Genomic DNA, 24462 nt, shown 5'->3' on the forward strand with positions numbered 1-24462 from the left:
AGCCTCACAAGCATCAATACGACGCCTTATGTCACTGGATGGAGTGAGGTGAGCTCTAATTTCCATATACATGTTTATGACACTGTTCTTTCCTTCCTCTAGTGTGTCTATAAGAGCTGCAATGTCACTTTCAGATATGTTTTCCTTTAGTTGCTCTCTAGCCTTACGTGCTTGTGTTTTCCATTGTTCATAGATGTGAACTAACCTTTTTTCCTTTTTGTGAGCTTCCTCTTCCTGATATGCAAGCATCTTGTCTGTTGGATTCCGTACACGACCAGAGCGACGGAGATACTCTTCTTCATTTGCCTTATCCGTTGTCTGTTCAGAGTCTCTGTCTTCTGGAGGTGCTTTGGCTGATGCTTCCATGTTGTATAGGTGTCACAATCCTTGACCATCACATCAAGTCCCTCTGCAACTTCCCCTTTGCCAGCGTGGAGGGTTTGATGAGGTGAAGCTCTTACTGTAGCGTCCCCGGCTAATAGATGGTCGGACTCTTTTACTGATGGTTCATATCCCTTTATTCCAACGGTCAATGTAGGTATTACATGAACTCACCGTAAGAGCTAAAAGAAATTAGAAAATAAAAATACAATTACATTCCAATAAACAGTCTTTTAAACCTTATAAACAAATTACCGTGTTAGCTTAGCTAGAAATAGATCAGCACGATGCTAACACTTAATACTGCAAACATACTTTACTTATTTAAAAACAAACATATAACTCAAAACCGGACACAATATAATACAAATTAAGATACAAACCTTGTGCCCTTTTAGCCAGGAGCTAATATCTTTAAATAAACGTTTAATACTTTAATATGTAGACCGTTTCCTTTTAACTTTCTCTACAACTCCGAAAAACCGGAAGTACTCCGATAACCCGGAAGTCCTGAGATCTCACGAAAGCCCTTCAAAATAAAACGCTTCGTTCAACGATAACGAAATCTTAATCTAGCCTCGTTATTTTACAACACAAATTACACAGGAAAAAGAACAACAAATTAGATTACATTAAAGGTAATCTACAGCAGCCCTATCCCTGACTACATCAGCAGTTTTAAAGAAATGGCTGAACAGAGTGGGACAAGTTTTGAACACATTCTCAAAACAGTAATGGACCAGATCCACCAGCATTTGAAGACCCAAGGAGCAATCGAAACTGGGAATGGAGAGGATGCAGAACCAGAGGAAACAAAAGTGGCTGGTTTAACCACCGCACCAGCCATGCCTGAAGTACAAGCCCAACTGGTTGCACCTAAACCCTCTCAGCCATCCCCTCTATCTGCCGGCATGAACAACGCGGGGCACGACCACGCAAAAGCCACCAAGCAGATCCCATACATACTGGTTCTGCACAAAGATTGTCTCTGAACCCTAACGATCTCAATCCGCCCGAAATTCAGAGGGTTGTTGTTGATCACGTAGTGAGAAACACTGGCCTGACTGCTCCAGTTTCACTACGACTCATTTTCTGGACGTGTTCCGAAGCCCAGTAGTGAAGCAGACTATGAATCATGGCGTTCACAAATTGACCTATTACTTGCAGACCCGAGCCTTTCTGCGCTGCATGTAACTAGGAGAATCATCGAGAGTTTGCTTGTTCCTGCTGCCGACTTGATCAAAGGTCGCCACCAACACACTCGATTTGGCCTATTCCCAGATTCAGGGCAAAAATCACAGTCAGCTTTGTCACCCTGTTACTTCAGGTTACCAAGCTGTTGTCCAGATTCTCCATCCTCATCAGAAGTGTAATTTGGATGGCAATTATTCTGCTTTGCGGCTTCCTGAGGCATACACCATCTTCGGTGGCCAAACCACTGTTCTTGAGGGAACCCCGGCTACTCGGTCGCTGCAAGGAGAAAAAGCTGTTCCAATTGAACATTCGGCTTCATGCACCCTGCCTGGTGGTCTCATAGTCAAGACATGCCTTGCTGATTTGCCAACCCGCCAGCTTAGAGCACGACCAGAACATATGAGCTTAGTCTGCGTTGGTGGCTCTACAGCGATCACACGTTCCATCCATTTCAGGGTATATTTTGGCAAGTCTGACTTTACTATAGTGAGTACGGTGGAGAATTTTAAACTGAATCAGATTAAGACGTACACAAGAAATAGTTCCATTCACAAGGTTAAGAGCTCTAACCCACATCTCTTCTGAAATGACTGTCCCTAATTATTCTTCCCATTTTGTCTTGATGTTGTCTGTTAATAAGCTACTGAATGACATAATTGAGTTATATAAATTAGAGATTTGGCCCTTTAAAGTTATTAGGGTCTTTAGTATAACATCCAATTTTGAATCCTCAGGTAATTGAGGAAACAATGGGTTATACATTTGAATAAAGTGGCGAATCTGAAGATATCGGAAAAAACTGGATTTCGGAATAGAGTGTTTGTTGGCCAGATCTGTGAAAGTAGGAAAGTGTTATCTATAAAAAAAAATCCCTGCATGTGGTAAGACCCCTAGTGTCCCATTGTGTAAACGTAACATCAAGATTGGCAGCTGGGAAAAGGTGGTTATTGCATATAGGACTTAACATAGAGAGGTCAGACAATTTAAATGCTTGCCTAAACTGTATCCAAATTCTTAATGTTGAACCCACTACCGGACTTGAGGAAAAACGTGATGGGGAGAGAGGGAGTTTTGTTGTTAACAGTGCGGGAAGCGATGACTGATTACAGAGCTTTGCCTCTTCGCTGCACCAACCCGTATCTGGAGCCTGAAACCAGTAAATAAATTTTTGCAGATTCGCTGCCCAATAATAAACCCTGAAATTCGGGAGAGCAAGCCCACCCCCCTTTCTTGGCCTTTCAAGCAATGCTTTACGAAGTCTTGAAGATTTGCCTCCCCATATAAAACTTGAGAGTAACGAAGGATTTAGGTAAAAAAAACTGGGATACTTTGAAACAAATATAAAAATCTAGGCAACACATTCATTTTGATGCAGTTCATTTTTCCAGCTAGAGAAAGTGAGATAGCACTCCATCTCTGGAGGTCAGATTTTAGTTTTTCCATAATGGGGATGTAGTTGGCTTTAAATTGTTCAGAAAAAGATGGGGTGATATTTATTCCTAAGTGTTTAAAACCAGAATGTGATATACAGAATGACAAGTCCGCGTTTGGAATCTGCTTTGCCAAATCATTGATTGGAAAACACACACTTTTTGAATAGTTGATTTTATAACCTGAAAAACCACCAAAATCCGCCAGAATCTTTAAAAGTTTAGATTTGTAGGATAGCGGGTTCGATAAGAAAATTAAAAGATCATCAGCATACAAGGAGGCTTTATATTCCATCCCCATTCTTGTAATGCCATGTATGGACGGTGTTCTTCTAAGTTTAATTGACAGGGGCTCAATCGCTAATATGAACAGTAAGTGGGCACCCTTGACGCGTACCTCTAGATAAAGGAAAATATTGTGAACATAAATTATTAGTTATTACTGCAGCCTTTGGGGATGAATACAATAGACAAATCCAAGCCATACATTTTGGGCCAAACCCAAATCTACCTAGTGTAACACGGGGAGATGGAGCCCGGACTGTGACAGAGGACGTGGCCCTAAAGCCAACTGTTAGACCTTAAATATCAAGTGGCCTAGGGTCTTCCAATTAAAAGTACCCAGGTAGGTCTGGCTTAAGAATTATGAAACAGAAATAGTATACAAAATATATATTTTATTTATACAGTCTTTTACAATATTAAAAATAGACTTTATTATTCCAATCTAAAACCCAATAAAGCACAGGAACACAGGACAATACTAGAAACATTCTGAGAATTAAACAAACAACTGTAACCCAAATTAGTAGCAACCAAAGACACAAAATAATGTTAGATAACCAAAAAAACAAAACAAATCTCAAACTGCATCAATCCAGTCCTGTAAAGCTGTGCCCAATCAGCTAATTAATAAAAATTAAAAAGAACCCTGCACTATTGTCTGGTTAAGTATTGGTGGTGCTACAACTCCAGCTCTAAACAACAACCCCTTTTCTTAATTAATCCAGAGCATAAACCATGCACCTGGGTGAGAGCATAATATGCAGCAGCAGCAACCTGAAATACCCCAAAAGATGACAATAAAGGGTCTGCTAACAATAAGACATAAAACAATGGAAAAACTGGTACCTTCAGATGCTGCAGTGAGAAGTCACTGGAATGATCCCAGCAACACAAATTTCCATGATACCAATTCCTGGTACAGCAGACTAACACAGCGTCAGTGGTCAGCCAAGTGAGATCCAAATCCACTCCTAGCTTGGCAGGCACACCTGGTGCCTATATACACCCACTAATGAGCCCACTGAGCTATATTATACACTGGAGTGCTAATCGCCCACTGTTTGAACGAGTCGCTTTGAAGCCACCAGCCGCCATTTTGGTACTCCCTATTTTCCCTCAGTAACTAGGGAATATGTGCGCTACAGCATCAAATAACGAGGATTTTCTCATGTTCAGGGGGGCTTAAGACTTTTAAAATGTCAAATGCCATATGCTTTTATGTTATGTTATAAAACTAAGTACTGAGAAAGTCATGTGCTGAAATATTTTGCATTTTATTCATTTAAATATATGTATTTAACATTTTTAAATATATAAATAATATACAAAAACATATATTTACATATATGTATACATATATACACATATATACATATACACATACTTATATATATATATATATATATATATATATATATATATATATATATATATATATATATATACACATATATATATATATATATATATATATATATATATATATATATATATATATATATATATATATATATTTGTGAATAACATGTAAAATATTTCAGCACCTACTTTCCTAGTAGTTGATAGTGTTAGTATATCCACTGACTGTAGAATTACCTGTGAAACGTTTTCACACAGCCAGAAAACTGCTTGTTGTTGCAACCAAATCCTATGAGATTCTGTGAGAGTAGGGAGTAGCAAGATGGCGGCCAGTGACTTCAGTTTTTCGGCAAAATCAGCACTCCAGTGTATTATATAGCTCATTGAATGAGCCCAACAATGTTGCAAACCAGGAGAAATAGGGCACAGATGCATTCAGGGACATTAAATGGGTAGGAATTTACAACCACTCCATGTAACCACTGTTCCCGACCAATAAACCACCCGGTTACCGCAAAAAGATATTCCCACTCTACTCTATCGAATGCCTTCTCCGCATACAGGGAAACCACCACCTCTGTTCTCACCCCAGACGCTGGAGAGTGCACCACATTAAGAAATCTACGTTTGTTAATAAATGAGTGACGGCCTCTCACAAAACCAGTTTGATCATTTGAAATGATATCTGATACTACGGTGTTTACTCGAGAGGCCAGAATTTTCGACAGTATCTTAATGTCCGCATTTAGTAAGGAAATAGGCCTATAAGAGCCGCAATCTGTTGGGTCTTTACCAGGTTTCAGTAAGACTGTAATGAGGGCTTCTGTGAGACTCTGAGGGAGAGCTTTCTGTTCGAATGAGTACTTAAACATAGTAAGAAGCAGGGGGATCAGTTTAAAGGAATTTTTTTTATAAAATTCAACTGGAAAGCCATCCGGTCCAGGGGCCTTCCCGTTCTGCATGTCTTTGATTGAATTCTCCACTTCCTGTCGGCTTAGTGGCCTGTCCAAGTTGTCCCTTTGTTCCGGCGTAATTGTTGGAGTATTTAGGGTTCTTAAGAAATTAACCATAGAGGAAGTGTCCTGAGGAAATTCTGAGGTGTATAGCATAGAATAAAATGTTTTAAAGGTATGATTAATTTCCTTGGGATCTATTGTCAGCTCTTGAGGTGTTTTCCTAATTGTTGATATGAGTTGGGCAGACGATTTAGCCTTTATTGGATGAGCAAGTAGGCATGGATTTATGGATTATAATTGCAGCACCACGAGCCCTGCTACCAAATGTTGAATGGTACACCTGACCTATCTAGGCCTTTCTAAGCAAAACTTGATCTTGAGTTCTAAGGTGTGTTTCCTGCAGAAATGCAATTTCAGTGTGTAGCCGTTTTAAATGTGAGAAAATTTGTGCCCTTTTCACAGGGCCATTAATGTCCCTGATGTTTCAGCTAACAAAGCGTACTGCAGACCCTCCAGCCAAATTTGTCCCTGCTCTATTCATTACTCAATAAACAAGAATATTGAGCAATGATAAGGCTTGCATGTATGGTGCTGAATATCCAGATCGAGATAACAAAAAAAAAAATCAAACCAACCCCTGAACATATGTAAACTCTAGGTTTGCTCTCTGAACTGTAACAAACCGCAGCTATCTTACTGTAAGTGAACTTCCAATAGCCCATACGTTGTTCCCCCATACACCCTGCTCCCCACTGTAGCTTACAAGTATAACAAGCATACACACTCAGTGCATTTACTCTGAACAAAGATGGATATCTCTGTTGTTCCCAGTCAACATAAACAACAGGCATTACTATATCAAATAAACAGCTTAGCTTTAATTCAACGCACTGAAGCATGCATCTTTCGGATCACCACATAAACAGAATAACTGGCTAGCCGAAAAATAAATGCATCCGAACCATGGGATCTGAACAAATAGGCGAACCATTTTGCTGGGGCTGTGACCCCCTTAGGTTGTAACGTAATATTAAGCTGTTGTCAACAAGCATTATGCCATCAACTATAATATTGATTGGCTTTGGCTTCATTAAATTGCAACGGCTCAAATCGACCAACCTTTGAATATTTTGAGCATCCCAGCTCGGTGAAACAAGTCCACCCAAAGCTCCGTTGTTCCCAGACCTGTCCATTTAAGTCTGAATCAGGCAATTGGAACGGAAACCCGGCGATCATAGAACTCCTTTGCAGCTTCTGGTGAATGGAAGACATGCGTCTCATCCTCAAACTGAACTCGAAGACGTGCTGGATATAGCAAACTGAATTTTATCTTCTTCTCATAAAGGAGCTGCTTGATATTTGTAAATGCTGTGCGCTTCTTCGCCATGTCCGCAGACAAATCCGGATAGATCCTCAGCTTGGAGCCGTTAAACTCCACATCGTGTGACCGGGCCTACCGCAATTCAATTCAATTCAATTCAATTTTATTTATATAGCGCCAAATCATGAAACATGTCATCTCAAGGCACTTTACAAAGTCAAGTTCAATCATATTATACAGATTGGGTCAGATTATACAGATTGGTCAAAAATGTCCTATATAAGGAAACCAGTTGATTGCATCAAAGTCCCGACAAGCAGCATTCACTCCTGGGGAAGCGTAGAGCCACAGGAAGAGTCATCTGCATTGTACATGGCTTTGCTGCAATCCCTCATACTGAGCAAGCATGAAGCGACAGTGGGAAGAAAAACCACCCATTAACGGGAAGGAAAAACCTCCGGCAGAACGGGGCTCAGTATGAACGGTCATCTGCCTCGACCGACTGGGGTTACAGAAGACAGAGCAGAGACACAACAAGAGAAACAAAAAAGCACAGAAGCACACATTGATCTAGTAATCTGTTCTACATTAGATGGAAGTAGCGGGTGAGCCGTCTTCTCTGGATGATGTCACAGTTAACAGAACACCAGACCAGGTGTACCTACTATGAAGAAAAAGAGAGAGAGCAAAAAGTTAAAAGCTGAAATGACGACAGTCATTTCAATGTAATACAATGCAAAACTGGAGAACAGTAGACTGAAGAACAGTAGAAATCAGTAGAGTGAGAAAATTAGACCCTGATGTCCTCCAGCAGCCTAGGCCTATCACAGCACAACTATAGAGATAGCTCAGGGTATGAGCCACTCTAACTATAAGCTTTGTCAAAAAGGAAAGTTTTAACATTAGTCTTAAAAATAGATAGGGTGTCTGCCTCACGGACCAAAACTGGGAGTTGGTTCCACAGGAGAGGAGCCTGATAGCTAAAGGATCTGCCTCCCATTCTACTTTTAGAGACTCTAGGAACCACCAGCAGACCTGCAGTCTGAGAGCGAAGTGCTCTGTTAGGAACATACGGGGTAATCAGAGCTCTGATATATGATGGAGCTTGATTATTAAGGGCTTTATACGTTAGAAGGAGAATTTTAAATTCTATTCTTGATTTAACAGGAAGCCAATGAAGGGAAGCTAAAATTGGAGACATATGATCCCTCTTGTTGATTTTCATCAGAACTCTTGCCGCAGCATTTTGAATCAGCTGAAGACTTCGAACTGCATTTTGTGGACTTCCTGATAGTAAAGAATTACAATAGTCCAGCCTTGAAGTAACAAATGCATGGACTAGTTTTTCAGCATCACTCCTGGACAGAATGTTTCTAATTTTGGAATTCTAATCCGGATATTCCGGAGGTGAAAAAAGTAAACTCTGGAAACCTGTTTAATATGGGATTTAAATGACATGTCTTGGTCGAAAACAACACCAAGATTTTTAACTTTATTACCAGAGGCCAAGTTAATGCCATCCAGATTAAGGGATTGATTAAGAACTTTATTTTTTGAAGACTCTGGCCCAAAGATTACAACTTCTGTCTTGTCAGAATTTAAATGCAGGAAATTTAAAGTCATCCAGCTTTTGATGTCATCAAGACATGACTGCAGTCGAAGTAACTGATTGGATTCATCAGGATTTATGGATAAATATAGCTGAGTGTCATCAACATAACAGTGGAAATTAATCCCATGCTGTCCGATAATTTTGCCAATCTTAAGCATATATATAGTAAATAGAATTGGTCCAAGGACTGAACCCTGTGGTACTCCACAAGTGACCCTAGAGTTTGAGGAAGATTTATTATTAACATGAACAATCTGAAATCTGTCCGACAGATAAGATTTAAACCAGCCTAATGCTTTTCCCTTAATCCCTACAGTGTGCTCAAGTCTTTGTAGGAGAATATTGTGATCAACTGTATCAAATGCAGCACTGAGATCTAACAGGACAAGTATAGACACAAGTCCATTATCTGAGGCCATGAGAATATCATTAGTGACCTTCACCAGAGCTGTTTCAGTGCTATGATGAGCTCTGAAGCCTGACTGAAACTCCTCAAGTAGGTCATTACTTTGTAAATGTTCACATAGTTGATTAGCAACTACTTTCTCAAGAATTTTAGATAAGAAAAGAAGATTAGATATAGGTCTGTAATTTACTAACTCATCTTGATCAAGAGATGGTTTCTTAAGTAAAGGTTTAATAACAGCTACTTTAAAAGCCTGTGGTACATATCCATTTACCAAGGATAGATTAATCATGTCTAAAATAGGACCACTGATTAGAGGGAATACCTCCTTAAACAACTTGGTTGGGATTGGGTCTAACATACAGGTAGAAGGTTTAGATGAAGCTAAAATTTTAGATAGCTCAGAAAGCTCTACTGCTTTTAAACAGTTCAGACACTGCGCAGGTTCTAAGGATTCCTCCAATGCTGCCTCACTTACTGAGGATGAGGTAATCATGTTTGGGAGGATGCCAATTATTTTATTTTTAATGGAATCAATTTTATTTATGAAGAATCCCATACAATCATTACTGCTAAGAGCTAAGGGAATGGGTGGATCAACAGAGCTGTGGCTCTGGGTAAGTTTGGCAACTGTACTGAAGAGAAATCTAGGATTATTCTTATTCTCCTCAATTAATGATGAAAAATATGCTGCTCTAACTCTGCGAAGGGTCTTGTTATACAACAATAGACTGTTCTTCCAGATTAAGTAGGATTCCTCTTGGTGTGTAGAGCGCCATTTTCTCTCCAATTTCCTAACATTGTGCTTCAAGGAACGCAGCTCTGAATTAAACCAAGGAGCCAGCTTCCTGTGAATAATCAACTTCTTTTTCAAGGGAGCTACATTGTCTAATGCAGAACGCAATGACGAAGTCATACCGTTTACAAAGACATCTATTTGTGAATTGGAAGAAACAACATTGCTGCCATCTACAGGGCATTTCTGCAATACGGAGGATATTAAAAAGGGGACAGACTCTTTAAGTTTTGATACAGCATTATCCGATAAAGATCTACTATAATGGAACCCTCTTTTGGGGGTGGAGAACTCAGTTAGATTAAACTCAAATGTTATTAAAAAATGATCAGATAGGACAGGGTTGTGAGGAAATACTGTTAATTCTTCACAATCAATGCCATATGTCAGCACAAGGTCTAAAGTATGGAGCCAAGAGTGCGTCGGTTTATGCACATTTTGAGCAAAACCAATTGAATCTAGGATAGTTTTAAAGGCTACACTAAGGTTATCACATTCTGTGTCAACATGGATGTTAAAATCACCCACTATAATAGCCTTATCAGTATTTAACACCAAATCAGATAAGAAATCTGACAACTCATCCAAAAACTGAGTGTAAGGGCCTGGTGGACGATACAAAACAACAAACAGAAGAGGTTTTATTGCTTTGCAGTTTGGATGAGGAAAACTGAGGATTAAATGTTCAAAAGAACTGTAGTTATTAATTGGCCTGGGACTAATTAATAAATCAGACTGAAAGATGGTTGCCACTCCTCCTCCTCTTCCCACAGATCTGGGAATGTGGAAATTTGAATAATTGGAGGGAGTTGACTCATTTATACTAACGTAGTCCTCTTGTAGCCAGGTTTCTGTGAGACAAAACAAATCAATCTGTTTATCAGAAATCAATTCGTTAACTAACAAAGTCTTTGGAGGGAGAGACCTTATATTTAATAGACCACATTTAATTGTTTTATTTTTAGGTTCAAGGTGAACCGTATTGATTTTTATTAGGTTTTTAAGATTTGTTCCTTTTAGATAAGTTTTTGATCTGTTAAGTTTTGGCCGTGGGAAAGACACCGTCTCAATAGGATAATGGATGGGTAACAGTACAGAAGCTGCAGAGAGGTGTTAACACACCTCTCTGCAGTGCAATGCCTTTTCTTTCTCCTGTAGGCGAAGGAAGCACACCACAAAGGGACGGGGCCGCTGCCCTTCTCTAGGTCTTTGGCCAGGAGAACGATTAACCCGTTCCAACTCCTGGGGGATTCTCAAAAACCTCTCGCCCCATTGTTTGCATTAACATGTCGGATACAAACTTCACAGTTTGCTGGCCCTTCTCGCTGTCCTCAAGGACGTTCAGGATCCTCAGGTTTGCTCTATGGGAGCGGTTTTCCAGATCATCAACGCGTTTGAGCAGTGTCGCGTTTTGCTCCTCTAGGCGTTTAATCTTCCGACCCGCTGTGGATATCGCACTGAAGTTATCCCCAGCCAGAACTTCGGTTGCTCTCAGCTGTTCTTGAAAGCTATTAACAGTCTGAGTCAATGCATTCACGGAGGACTGGAGCGAGGCAGTCAACTCATGAATCAAAGCAGAGATGTCCTCCCTTAGTGAAGACAGTTGTTTCGACAACTCAGCTACAAGTTGACTCACGGAAACCCCCTCGGCGCCCGCGGTCGTTACATCGCTGTGTGAGCTAGCGCTAGCCAAGGCAGCTACCTTGCTAGCTATGCTAGTTCGGGTTGTTGGCGGCATAGACATATATAAAGAGTAGACCCCGCATGGACCGCTCTCGCCTATAGGCGCGGACGAGATTTAGGGGCGCCATCTTGGGGCGGTCGAGAACTCAGCTCAGTGTAATGTGTTAACCAGGTGCAGAATCAATTTAAGTCATATTGCTGATGATTGAACTAATTTTCACGTTGTTTTTTTCTGAAAACTTTAAAGCTATAGCTGTTCAGTGCAGTTAAATGTTCTTAGTGTGGTTTAAAGTAATTGAATATTCTGACAGAATTTATGTATGCTGCAAAACACAGCCACTCATACACTTTAATAATTTTTTGTTATCACTATATACAAAAACATACACACATACACACACACTTATATATATATATATATATATATATATATATATATATATATATATATATATATATATATATATATATATATATATATATATATATACACACACATACATACATATATATATATATATATATATATATATAGAGAGAGAGAGAGAGAGATACATATATATAGTTATCTATCTATCTATCTATATATATATATATATATATATATATATATATATATATATATATATATATATATATATATATATATATATATATATATATATATATTCCAAAAAGAACCCGTGGTAGGCGAAGTCCATGAAGTAGTAACCTTTATTTTCTTTACAATTATTATACAATGAAATAGCCTGCTCCATAGTACATTGAAGCCAAAGAACAACCTTTTTACAGGCCCAAGTATTTGTTTAACAAATAAAAGTACTGTATAAAGGGTTTTTTTTTTTTTTTTTTTTTTTTACAAATAACTACTGTGCTGTAAAATACTAATTTGATCGTCAATACGGACTGAATGCTTCAAATTGTGGAGATCAGCACCGCTCCACCGCGACCCGAGTCATTGTATTAGAACGGGAGAAAATTAAAAATGATTATGAAAAAAATACAAAGTACAGTAGGACAAATAGCGAGTCACATGTATTTCACTGCTCTTCTCATTGAGCCGCTGCATCCCGACTCCGCTCTGTAGCGTTTTTTTTTTTCTTCTAAAGCCCGCGGTGCAGGTGTGTGTTTTAGGGAGAAAAACCATAGTTATCGGTAGTTGTTGTTCTTCTGGGCAAAAAGAATCTTATAAACCGACATGCTGGTGAAGATTCTAATTTTTTGGAATAAACCGACATGCCACCATCCCATTTGAGAAGTGGGAATCTCTGAATCGTGAAAAAGTATGTAATGTTATGTCAGGCTAGAATAGCCACAAGGGCTGCTGGGTAATGTTAAGATGGGAAAAACATTGACATGTCGTCCTAGTTATGTGTTAAATGGGGTTGTTTATGTTTGAAGAATGTTCCACCCGTTGCATATAAAGAAAAAACATTTCCTTGTCATTAGGTGTTGGAAAAATAGGGAGGAGACCCAGACGGAGAACCAGGAGACACTGGGGGGACTATGTTTCCTGGCTGGCCTGGGAACACCTTGGGATTCCCCCGGAGGAGCTGGCCCAAGTGGCTGGGGAGAGGGACGTCTGTGCCTACCTACTGAAGCTGCTACCCCCGCGATCCGACCCAGGATAAGCGGAAGACGATGGATGGATGGAGTCATGTGACTGGGATCTGGTTTATGTGGGATCATCTTACCTGGTAGCAAAGGCACTACGATATTGTGTTTATGTGACTTTTTAAAAACATTTTACTGATGTAAGCTGCTGTGACAGACTGGCGACCTGTCCAGGGTGTACGACGCCTCTCGCCCATTGACACCTGGAGATAAGAACCAGTACCCCTTATGACCCCAGCAGGGATAAGCATGTAGGAAAATGGATGGATGGATGGATGGATGATGTAAGCTTTTCATGTCAACACAACAAAAATCTCAGGGAAAAAATTCTAAAACTGATGAATCTGCATAGCTTTATAAGTCAGTCTTGGACATTGTTTAACTAAAACTGTCAAACTGTAGTGGGAGCATGCGATCACAGCTCTACCCAGTATGGCCTCCTGTTATTCTTGTCCTCCTGCTGGCGCCAGTTCCTGAAGCAACAGCTGGGAATGTTTAGTCCAGGCCTGCCTTTAGCTGTTATGATTCCACACCCCTGTTAACTGAGGCCCCGCCTCCATGAAAAAGCAGGGCCAAAGTGTTTAAAGTGTAAAAAAAATTTGAAAGAGTGGAAAGAAATGTGAATCTGAAATATAGTTTTAATTTCTTTACCACATTTCAAGTCTTTTCTTTGCAGTTTCAAATCTTTACTTTTAGTAAAAAAATTTCAGTTGCAATATACTTATTTTTCAAATAAACATTATTACCCTGATTTAGTTCCATACCGTTCCAGCTAAAATTTAGAACTTGGAAGTCGAGAATTCTGACTACTGATGACCAATGGACCACCCTATAACTGAATTTAAACAAATCGGAGCCAACAGCCTTTTTTCCATGGTGCTCCTTGACTGTAGCATCATCTACTGGCTGTTCATCATGAGAGCTGAGGAGCAAAAAGAAATCAGAGAAATAACTCCCTTTTTGTTCAGTGTGGTCCCCTAATTCTTTTTTTTAGTAACAAGAACAGAAAATGAGAAACTGTCCAAAAACTCCTGCTTTATTCAGCCCAGGTCAGTAAATTGATGCAACAAAGATCTTGAGTAAAAGGAATCATATCAGTTCAACATTTATATGATGCTAGTTATAGTAAATCAATCAGGGACATCATGAGTTGTTTGTAAAGATTGTCAGAACTACAAGTGATCCTCTTGGGTCGGGTCCAAAGCACCAAAACCAATGCTGCTCCCTGGTTTCATTACGTGTTTCAAATGCTCTCCAACATTTTATTTCATTTTATTTGTTTTAACAGGGACAGTAAAACTAACACATCGTTGCCAGTGGGCAACTGATGCAACGTACATAGAGCTTCTAGCAGAATGCATTTCCTCCTCTATCAGACCTTCTCTGCTCGTGCAGCTGGTTCCTCCATACCTGAGAGTTTCCAGTCTCCAGTGTAGATCCTTCAGTCCAGCTGACAGCACCTTCTGTCCTGAGTCTCCTGGATGATTGTAGCTCAGGTCCAACTCTATCAAGTGGGAGGGATTGGAGCTCAGAGCCGAGACCAGAGAAGCACAGCTTTCCTCTGAGACCAGACAGCCTGACAAGCTGCAGACACACAAATTAACACATGATGAGAACATGAGAAAGTTGAAGCGGAAAGTTGAATGAGTACTGGGCTGGTTGTTTTCAAATGAGAAAAATCTAAATCAAATTGTATTTTGTACAATGTACAACTGACAGGATCTTCTGGTGATATGGATCTGCATACAGTGTTTTAACTGAGCTCTGCTGGGCGTTATTTAAAATAATAGTGACAACTAAAATAATTTGACGATGAAACCTAAGAAAAAATACATTCAAGAAACAGTTCCTCAGCTGGACAAAGGAGATGAGATAAATTTGACCCCTCGAGAGGTGTTGTGCAATTACACACTGTTTTAAAGTTAATTAATGTTTAATAAATAACTGTTAGGTATTGTCCGGTGAATATCAACTCAAGAGCTGATATCAGGACAATAGTTGAAAGGAATGATTCGAGCACTGGCGTTCTTTTAACAGCAAATTCTGCACACATAGAATTAGTGACAACTTCTCTTCAAGTTCAGGAATCTGTTAACATAAATAAAATGAGCATCCATAGAACAGCACTATATAATGCTGTTTATCTGAATTAACACAAGATTTCAAATCAACAAATCATCTCTACGAGGCTTGTGAAACTTAACTAAAATTACTAAGCAAAATGAAGATAAAAAGAAGCTAAGGAACTATATACGAAGAGTCTCCAGTGGATGAGAGGACAGTTAATTGAAAGGTCAGTTCCATCAGTAGCTTGTCTCTGGGAGGGATTGAGGCATGTTTGGCAGAGAGCTGATCCTAACTATAAAGAGTTAGTTATTTTTTGAAGGTTTCTCTGGCAGGATTGATTTAGGTCTGGCAGACAACCGACCCTAATCTAAATAGAAAGATATACAGTACAGACCAAAGGTTTGGACACACCTTCTCATTCAAAGAGTTTTCTTTATTTTCGTGACTATGAAAATAGTAGATTCACACTGAAGGCACAGGACTATCAGCTTCTGCACGACACAACTGATGGCCCCAACCCCATTTATAAGGCAAGAAATCCCACTTATTAAACCTGACAGGGGACACCTGTGAAGTGAAAACCATTTCAGGTGACTACCTCTTGAAGCTCATCAAGAGAATGCCAAGAGTGTGAGGAGCAGTAATCAAAGCAAAAGGTGGCTACTTCGAAAAACCTAGAATTAGGGCTGGGCAACGATTAAAATATTTAATCACGATTAATCGCCCTGATTAATCGCGATTAATCGCATTGTATTTACAAACTCCAAGAATGAATTCAAAAGTAGTGTAAAGAGCACTTTTATTTTAATGTTCTGCTGCCATATGAACAAAAGTGTTGTAACATTTGTAGCACTTATCAGTAACACATATTTAGTGTAAAGCTCAACTTAAACATGTAAAACAAAAAAATAGCAATAATAATAAATTAAAGCTTATTGCCACTGACAGGGAATTCTCTTTATGGGGAAAAAATCTACCAAAAACAGGCAATTTCTGAGGTAACAGCAGGGAGCAGCATTACCATTTTATGTTCAATACCAAAGTTTAACTTGGCAGTGGTTACAACTAACTTGTTTCTGTCATATTCGATGCTGGAAGAACTTTAAACTGAAATGCTTGCTAACTCGATATGCTTGCGTTGCTTGCGTTTATTTGACGTTAACACGCGTTTTTTGTTGTTGCTTTCTCGCGTGCATATAGTGAATGGCAGGAAAAACAGGCAAAAACACATGGATACTTTGAAACGAGAAGCGACTTCACCGACGGCGTCGATGCAGGCTCCGCTCCGCACAAAACTTGTTCCGGCCGCCAACTCACCGCCTCGCCTAAGCAAAGTCCTGCGGGAAACACCGACTTCCGCATGTCGGCTTTGTTTTTTTCCGGCCAGCACCTTTCTTACTCTAAATCCGAGGTTTGGCTGACAGCGAGGTTATTGGCGCATTATCGCCAGCTACTGTTCTGATTCAAATCCCTACAACGCAGCAACAGACCTTCACAAAATAAAAGCATGTGAGCAACATGCGTTAACGCGCGTTAAAGAAAATATAGCCGTTAATAGTCTAATGAGTTAACGCGAAATTAACGCGTTAACTTGCCCAGCCCTACCTAGAATATAAGACAGAATTTCAGTTGTTTCACACATTTTTGTTAAGTATATAATTCCACATGTGTTTTTTCATAGTTTTGATTCCTTCAGACGGAGGTGTAGGGTGCAGAAGCTGGCCGGCAGGAGGCGTGTGGAGAGACTGACTGGGAGGAACTCTGGAGCCGAAGACTAGCGACCAGGACAGAGCATCTGAGCTGAGGTCGTGGAGAGCAGAACCTCTGAGGCGTGGACTTGAGAGCAGAACCTCTGAGGCGTGGACTTGAGAGCAGAACCTCTGAGCCGTGGACTTGAGAGCAGAACCTCTGAGCCGTGGACTTGAGAGCAGAACCTCTCTCAACAAAAAACAGAACACAGGGGAACCAAAAGCCTAGGAGAAACACTGGGGAACCAACGAAACTAGAGGAAACGGGAAACCAAAAGGTCACGAACACGGAGGACCAAAGGCTAGAGAACACAGGGAACCAAAGGGGCTAGAGAACACTAGGGAACCAAAGGGGCTAGAGAACACAGGGAAACCAGGGGTCAAAAGCATGGCGGAACCAAAGAGGCTAGAAAACTCTGGGGAACCGAAAGTCCAGAGAACTCTGGGAAACAGGCGAAAGGAAACACCAGGGAGACAAGACAGGCGTGCACAAACACCAGGGGGGAAGAACGGGCGTATGGAAACGCCAGAGGGAAGGAAGGGCGTACGGGAACGCCAGAGGGAAGGACGGGCGTACGACTGCGCCAAAGGGAAGGAACGGGCGCACGACAGCGCCAAAGGGAAGGAACGGGCGCACGACAGCGCCAAAGGGAAGGAACGGGCGCACGACAGCGCCAAAGGGAAGGAACAGGCGCACTTAACGCCAAGGGGAAGAAACGGGCGTACTTAACGCCAAAGGGAAGGAACGGGCGTACTTAACGCCAAAGGGAAGAACAGGCGTAAGACAACGCCAAAGGGAAGAACAGGCGTACGACAACGTCAGAGGGAAGAACAGGCGTACGACAACGCCAGAGGGAAGAACAGGCATACGGAAAACACCAGGGGGCTCAACAACACACGCTGGAGCACGACTGGTGTACAAAAACGCCAGGGGAAACCTGCCGGGGCGTGAGGGAAACGGCGGGGCTTGGGAAAGAGATCACCGGGGCGCAAGGGAAACGCTGGGGCACAAGGGAAGCATGAACTTCTAAAACGCCAGGGAACACTAAATCTGAACGCCAGGAATCTAAACACCAGGAAACCAAGACCTAAACACCAGGGAACTGAGGACGTTCTAACACGCCGGGGAACCGAGAACAGAGGGCGTCTAAACACGCCGGGGAACCAAGAAAAATGCAAACATCAGGAACTAGAGGATGAGCTAGGCGGCAACAGGCCAGGCGCGCTAGAGGGCACAGACAGCGACTTCTAAGCACCGGAGGGCTCTGGCGGTGACCTGCGTGCGCAGGGCAGCGACAGTCTGGCGCACCAGAGGGCTCAGCCGGCGACTTAGGAACGCCGGAGGGCTCTGGCGGCAGCTAAACAGGAAAACAACAAGAACTAAGAGGGCTAGGTGAACAGAACAGTGACACTAGGGGAAATCAGAACAAAATAAAAACTACCGAAGGCTAGAGGGAACAATACTAACCTAAACAGGGCAAAAATAAAACAAAGAAAAACAGGAGAAGTAAAGCGTAGGGACCTTGAAAGCGCAGGGACCTTAAAGAGCGCAGGGACCTTTAAGAGCGCTGGAATCCATCCAACGCAGGAACCCATACACATAGATACTAAGGGGAAAAAAAAGACAAACAAAACTTAATAAAAAAACAAATACAGAACTAAGACTAGAACTACAGGGCTAGGACAGAAACTACAGGGGTTAGACTGGAACTACAGGGCTGACGAAACTACAGGGCTGACGAAACTACAGGTCTAAAACTAGAACTAGGACAGGAACTGCAGGGTCTAAAGCCGGATCTACGGGTCTAAAACTGAAAAATCAAAACAAGACTGGTAAACTAGGAAAGGAACCAAACGCTAAAGCAAAACTATGAAACAAAGCAGAACCGGGAGATGAGGGCAAGTACAGCTAAACTGATGAAAAACTAGATAACTAGAGCTAGAAATAACACAAACCAAAACAGGAAGTCTAAGGTAAAAACTGGAACTCAAAAACAAAACTCAGAAAACTAAGCTAACCTAAAAAAATAGAACCGAGCTGGATAAACAAAAGCTAAATAAAACTCAAATACTGAAAAGAAAGAAAACCCCAAAATAACCCTAAAACACCCAAAATTTCTAAGCAAACCAAAAACTAAGGTTGAGCCTAAACAAATGAACAATAGGCGGAAATAATTCTTCTAAAACAGTAAAATATATATACAAAAGCAAGACTAGAAACTAAAGCAGAACTAGAACACAACAAACCAAACCTAAAAACTCTAAGAAATCAAAGAAACACTGAAATACTCTAAAACTAAGGAACGTTAAGTAACTCAAAACACAACACCAAAAATAACTCAAAACAAAACTGAAACTGGAAGGCGCTGGGCAGCAGCAAAAGTTAACGCTGGGCAGCGACGACGAGGAGCGCCGTCCTTTAATTGCTGCGCAGCGTGGGAGGCGGACTTCGCGGAAGGCGATCCAGGAAACCGAGTCAGAGGCGGGGCGTCGCGGATGCGACCCCGGCAGACGAACCGGAAGCGTGACGTCGCAACTCTGCGACCATGGCGAGACGAAAACAGAGGCGAGGCGTCGCCGTACGGCGACCCAGGCTAGATGAAGCAGAGGTGGGGTGTCGCCACACGGCGACCCAGGCGAGATGAACCGGAGGCGAGGCAGATCCTACCAGCTTCTGCACCAGGCTCTGTGCGTTCTCGGGTTCATCCCTTGGCCGGTCCATAATGTTATGATATTTGTCTAGGATGAACCCGGACACAGCACGCACACACAGAGCTAGTTCTTAAGAGTGAGTTTATTGAAAAGTGTGGAAGATGGATGATGATGGGATCAGAGTCATTCAACAGACGGAGGTGTAGGGTGCAGAAGCTGGCCGGCAGGAGACGTGTGGAGAGACTGACCGGGAGGAACTCTGGAGCCGAAGACTAGCGACCAGGACGGAACATCTGAGCTGAGGTCTTGGAGAGCAGAACCTCTGAGCTGTGGACTTGAGAACAGAACCTCTGAGCCGTGCACTGGAGAGCAGAACCTCTGAGCCGTGGACTTGAGAGCAGAACCTCTGAGCCGCGGACCCGAGAGCAGAACCTCTAAGCCGTGCACTGGAGAACAGAACATCTGAGCCGTGCACTGGAGAGCAGAACGTCTGAGCCGTGCACTGGAGAGCAGATCATCTGAACCGTGGACTTGAGACCGGAACAGCTCACCAGGAGATGAGAACAGGAGTGGGAACAGAGCTGAGCCGGATCTAGGCTGAGACTGGAACAAAACAAAGCTGACGGAAAGTCTATTGGCTGACTGTAACAAAAAACCAAGTTGAAGGGAGTCTTCAGGCTGACTGTAACAAAAAACTGAGCTGACAAGGATTCTGGCAGAGACTGAGCGGGAGTGAACGCTATGGACCGGCGACGAGAACAGAATGAGGTGAGTCTTATAAAGAGGTGAACACAGGTGGCAACAGATCAGGGGTAATTGCTGCCTGACAGGTGACGGGAATGAAAACTAATTAGTGTCCAGAGGAGTGACTAAAGCTGAGCAAGGGAGAGCTAAGTGAACTACAAAATAACAACGAAGCCAGACAAAACTTAAACCATGACACATAGTCATGAAAATAAAGAAAACTGAATGAGAAGGTGTGTCCAAGCTTTTGGTCTGTACTGTATACACCAAAATTTCAAACCTAAAATTTCTGAAAATCATTGTAAAACTGTTGTTTAACCTTCATCATTTCTTAAGTCCTAAAACCATAAGAATGGGATAAAACAGAATAAACCATGTTAGAAATTATTTCCAACCTTATACGCTATGGCATAACTTTCAGCACACCTAAAATACCAAAGATAAACTCGTGGTCCAAGTAGGACCATGGATCTAGTATTTAGATAGCTTTAATTTGATTGATGGAGTCAAAAAATTAAGCCGAGATAAAAAAAAAATAAAGCAGGGGTTTGTTTTCATATTGAATGAAAGTCAGACAAGTAGTTTGTAAATCTATTAATGAAATAACATTTAGATCATCTTTGACAGCAGGTAATAGAAAGAAAACTGGTTTCTACAGGACTGAGAACTTTGTACCTGAGAGTTTCCAGTTTGCAGTTTGGACTCAACAGTCCAACAGAGAGAAGCTTCACTCCTGAATCCTGCAGGTTGTTGTTACTCAGGTCCAGTTCTCTGAGACTGGAGGACTGGGAGCTGAGAACTGAGGACAGAGCTGCACAGCTTCTCTCTGAGAGGTTACAGCCACTCAGTCTGAGCAGACAGGGAGAAATATATATATAATATTATACATAAACTGAAGCAACATGAATCAATATTTACCTCATTAGCAGACTTCTCAAAAATAAAAGCAGCAACAATCTGTGTCCTTACAGAGCTTTGTTGGAGGCTTTAACCACTGGCAGCAGCCTCAGGAGAACCTCCTCTGAAGCAGAGTATTTCTTCAGGTCAAACACATCCAGATCTTCTGCTGATGACACTAAGATGAAACCCAGAGCTGACCACTGAGCAGGAGACAGTTTATCTGAGGAGAGACTTCCTGAACTCAGAGACTGTTGGATCTCCTCCACCAGAGAACGATCATTAAGTTCATTCAGACAGTGGAACAGATTGATGCTTTTCTCTGCAGACACATTCTCACTGATCTTCTCCTTGATGTACTGAACTGTTTCCTGATTGGTCTGTGAGCTACTTCCTGTCTGTGTCAGCAGACCTTGTAGGAGTCTCTGATTGGTCTGCAGTGAAAATCCCAGGAGGAACCGGAGGAACAAGTCCAGGTGTCCATTTGGACTCTTTAAGGCCTGATCAACAGCTCTCTGGTGAAGAGACTTTAGTTTAAGTTTCCTAAAGATTGAAGACCTCTTACAAGTTCGTGTTTCTTCCATCAGGATGACACCAGAGTTGATGAAGGTCAGATGAACATGAATAGCAGCCAGAAACTCCTGAACACTCAGATGGACGAAGCAGAACACCTTGTCCTGGTACAGCCCTCTCTCCTCTCTAAAGATCTGTGTGAACACTCCTGAGTACACTGAGGCTGCTCTGATATCAATGCCACACTCTGTCAGGTCTGATTCATAGAAGATCAGGTTTCCTTTCTGCAGCTGATCAAAAGCCAGTTTTCCCAGAGACTCAATCATCTTCCTGCTCTCTGGACTCCAGTGTGGATCTGTTTCAGCTCCTCCATTATACTTGACCTTCTTCACTTTGGTCTGAACCACCAGGAAGTGGATGTACATCTCAGTCAGGGTGCTGGGCAGCTCTCCTCTCTCTCTGGTCTCCAACACGTCCTCCAGAACCGTAGCAGTGATCCAGCAGAAGACTGGGATGTGGCACATGATGTGGAGGCTTCTTGATGTCTTCATGTGGGAGATGATCCTCCTGGCCTGCTCCTCATCTCTGAACCTCTTCCTGAAGTACTCCTCCTTTTGTGGGTCAGTGAACCCTCTGACCTCTGTCACCATGCCAACACACTCAGGAGGGATCTGATTGGCTGCTGCAGGTCGTGTGGTTATCCAGAGGTGAGTAGAGGGAAGCAGTTTCCCCCTGATGAGGTTTGTCAGCAGAACATCCACTGAGGTGGACTCTGTAGCATCAGTCAGGATCTCCTGCTTCTGGAAGTCCAGAGGAAGTCGACTCTCATCCAGACCATCAAAGATGAACAGAACCTGGAAGTGTTCAAAGCTGCAGATTTCTTGGGTTTCAGTAAAGAAGTGATGAACAAGGTCCACCAAGCTGAACTTTTTCTCTTTCACCACATTCAGCTCTCTGAAGGTGAATGGAAATATGAAGTGGATGTTCTGGTGGGCTTTGCCTTCAGCCCAGTCCAGAGTGAACTTCTGGGTTAAGACTGTTTTCCCAATGCCAGCCACTCCCTTTGTCATCACTGTTCTGATTGGTTGATCTCCTCCAGGTGGGACTTTAAAGATGTCTTCTTGTCTGATGGTTGTTTCTGGTCTGTGTGGTTTCCTGGATGATGTTTCAATCTGCCTGACCTCATGTTCATCATTGACCTCTCCAGTCCCTCCCTCTGTGATGTAGAGCTCTGTGTAGATCTGGTTCAGAAGGGTTGGACTTCCTGCTTTAGCGATCCCCTCAAACACACACTGGAACTTCTTCTTCAGACCAGATTTAAGTTGATGTTGGACTGCAGCAAGATGTTCTAAATTAACACAGAAAGTGAAATCAGGAACAAAACTGTTAGATATTACACAAACCTAAAGTTTTTTGGAGCTGTTGAAAGCAGTTATTGGATATTAACTGATAATTCACAGGCATTTTGTATGTCACAGATGTGACATACACGGATATGGACAATGGGACAGACAAAGGAAATGGTCAATTATCCCCTAGCACCATGAACACTTGGATAAACTTGGACTCCATGTTATTCCACATTCTAACGGATAACCCCAGTGGTGACCAGATTCTACTGGCACAATTAGAGAAGTGTTGAGGATTAACTTGGATTCTATAAAGACTAGGGTGACCAGATGTCAAAACACCAAATCTGGGACAATAAGATGCTTGTGAGGGACAAAACCACATAACCAACACTATGATGATGTCTTACATTTTAATTTAACATTACAACAATCATTACAACCCTCTGCAGGATTCTGGAGGGTGTGTGGGAGTTTGCCCAACCAATCTACATGTGTTTTGTAGATTTGGAAAAGGCATTTTACTGTGTCCCTTGGGGTATCCTGTGGGGGGTACTCCCAAGGTCTGAGGGCTGTCAGACCTTGGTCCGCATTGCCAGCAGTAAGTCGGACGCATTTCCAATGACAGTTGGACTCCCCCTTGTTGCCATTTGTCACCAATTCTATTGATAACTTTTATGGACAGAATTTGTAGGCGTAGCCAAGGTGTTGTGGGGATCCGTTTTGGTGGCCTTAGGATTGCATCTCTGCTATTCCCGAAAGAAGTGGTTCTATCAGGGCGTGATCTACAGCTCTCACTGGAGCAGTTCGCAGCCGACTGTGAAGTGGCCGGGATGAGGATCGGTGCCTCCAAACCCGAGACAATGGTCTTGAGCGGGAAAAGGGTAAAGTGCCTTCTCCAGGTTGAGGAGGATGTGCTGCCCCTAGTGGAGGAGTTTAAGTATCTTTGGGTCTTGTTCACAAATGAGGGGAAGATGTAGCGGGAAATCGACAGGCGGATTGGTGCTGCGTCTGCTGTGAAGCGGGCGCTGTACCGGTCCGTTGTGGTGAAGAGAGAGCTGAGCCAAAAGGCCAAGCTCTCGATTTACCGGTCGATCTACGTTCCTACCCTCATCTATGGTCACGAGCTTTGGATTGTGACCGAAAGAACGAGATCCCAGATACAAGCGGCTGAAATGAGTTTTCTCCGTAGTGTGTCTGGGCTCTCCCTTAGAGATAGGGTGAGGAGCTCAGTCATCCGGGGAGGACTCAGAGTAGAGCCGCTGCTCCTCCACGTCCAGAGGAGCCAGTTGAGGTGGCTCGGGCATCTGATCAGGATGCCTCTTGGACAGCTCCCTGGTGAGGTGTTCCGGGCACGTCCCACCGAGAGGAGGCCCAGGGGAGAACCCAGGACACGCTGGAGGGACTATGTCTCTCTGCTGGGAACGCCTTGGGATTCCTCCTGAGGAGCTGGCC

At 42.3% G+C, this 24462-nt stretch overlaps 1 protein-coding gene across 1 annotated transcript; it reads right to left on the reverse strand.

The window, feature by feature from the left end:
* Nucleotides 1-514: 514 nt before the first annotated feature.
* LOC118557026 (NLR family CARD domain-containing protein 3-like) lies at nucleotides 515-23623 on the reverse strand. Its single transcript, XM_036125895.1, has 5 exons — nucleotides 23533-23623; nucleotides 21218-23006; nucleotides 20924-21097; nucleotides 14448-14621; nucleotides 515-563 (listed from the first exon to the last, which is right to left on the reverse strand). The coding sequence occupies exons 1-5, from the start codon at nucleotides 23621-23623 to the stop codon at nucleotides 542-544; spliced, it is 2250 nt and encodes a 749-aa protein (XP_035981788.1). The 3' UTR covers nucleotides 515-541.
* Between the last annotated feature and the right edge of the window lie 839 nt (nucleotides 23624-24462).

The sequence above is a fragment of the Fundulus heteroclitus genome, chromosome 22, assembly GCF_011125445.2.
Source record: "Fundulus heteroclitus isolate FHET01 chromosome 22, MU-UCD_Fhet_4.1, whole genome shotgun sequence".
NCBI classification, from domain to species: domain Eukaryota; kingdom Metazoa; phylum Chordata; class Actinopteri; order Cyprinodontiformes; family Fundulidae; genus Fundulus; species Fundulus heteroclitus.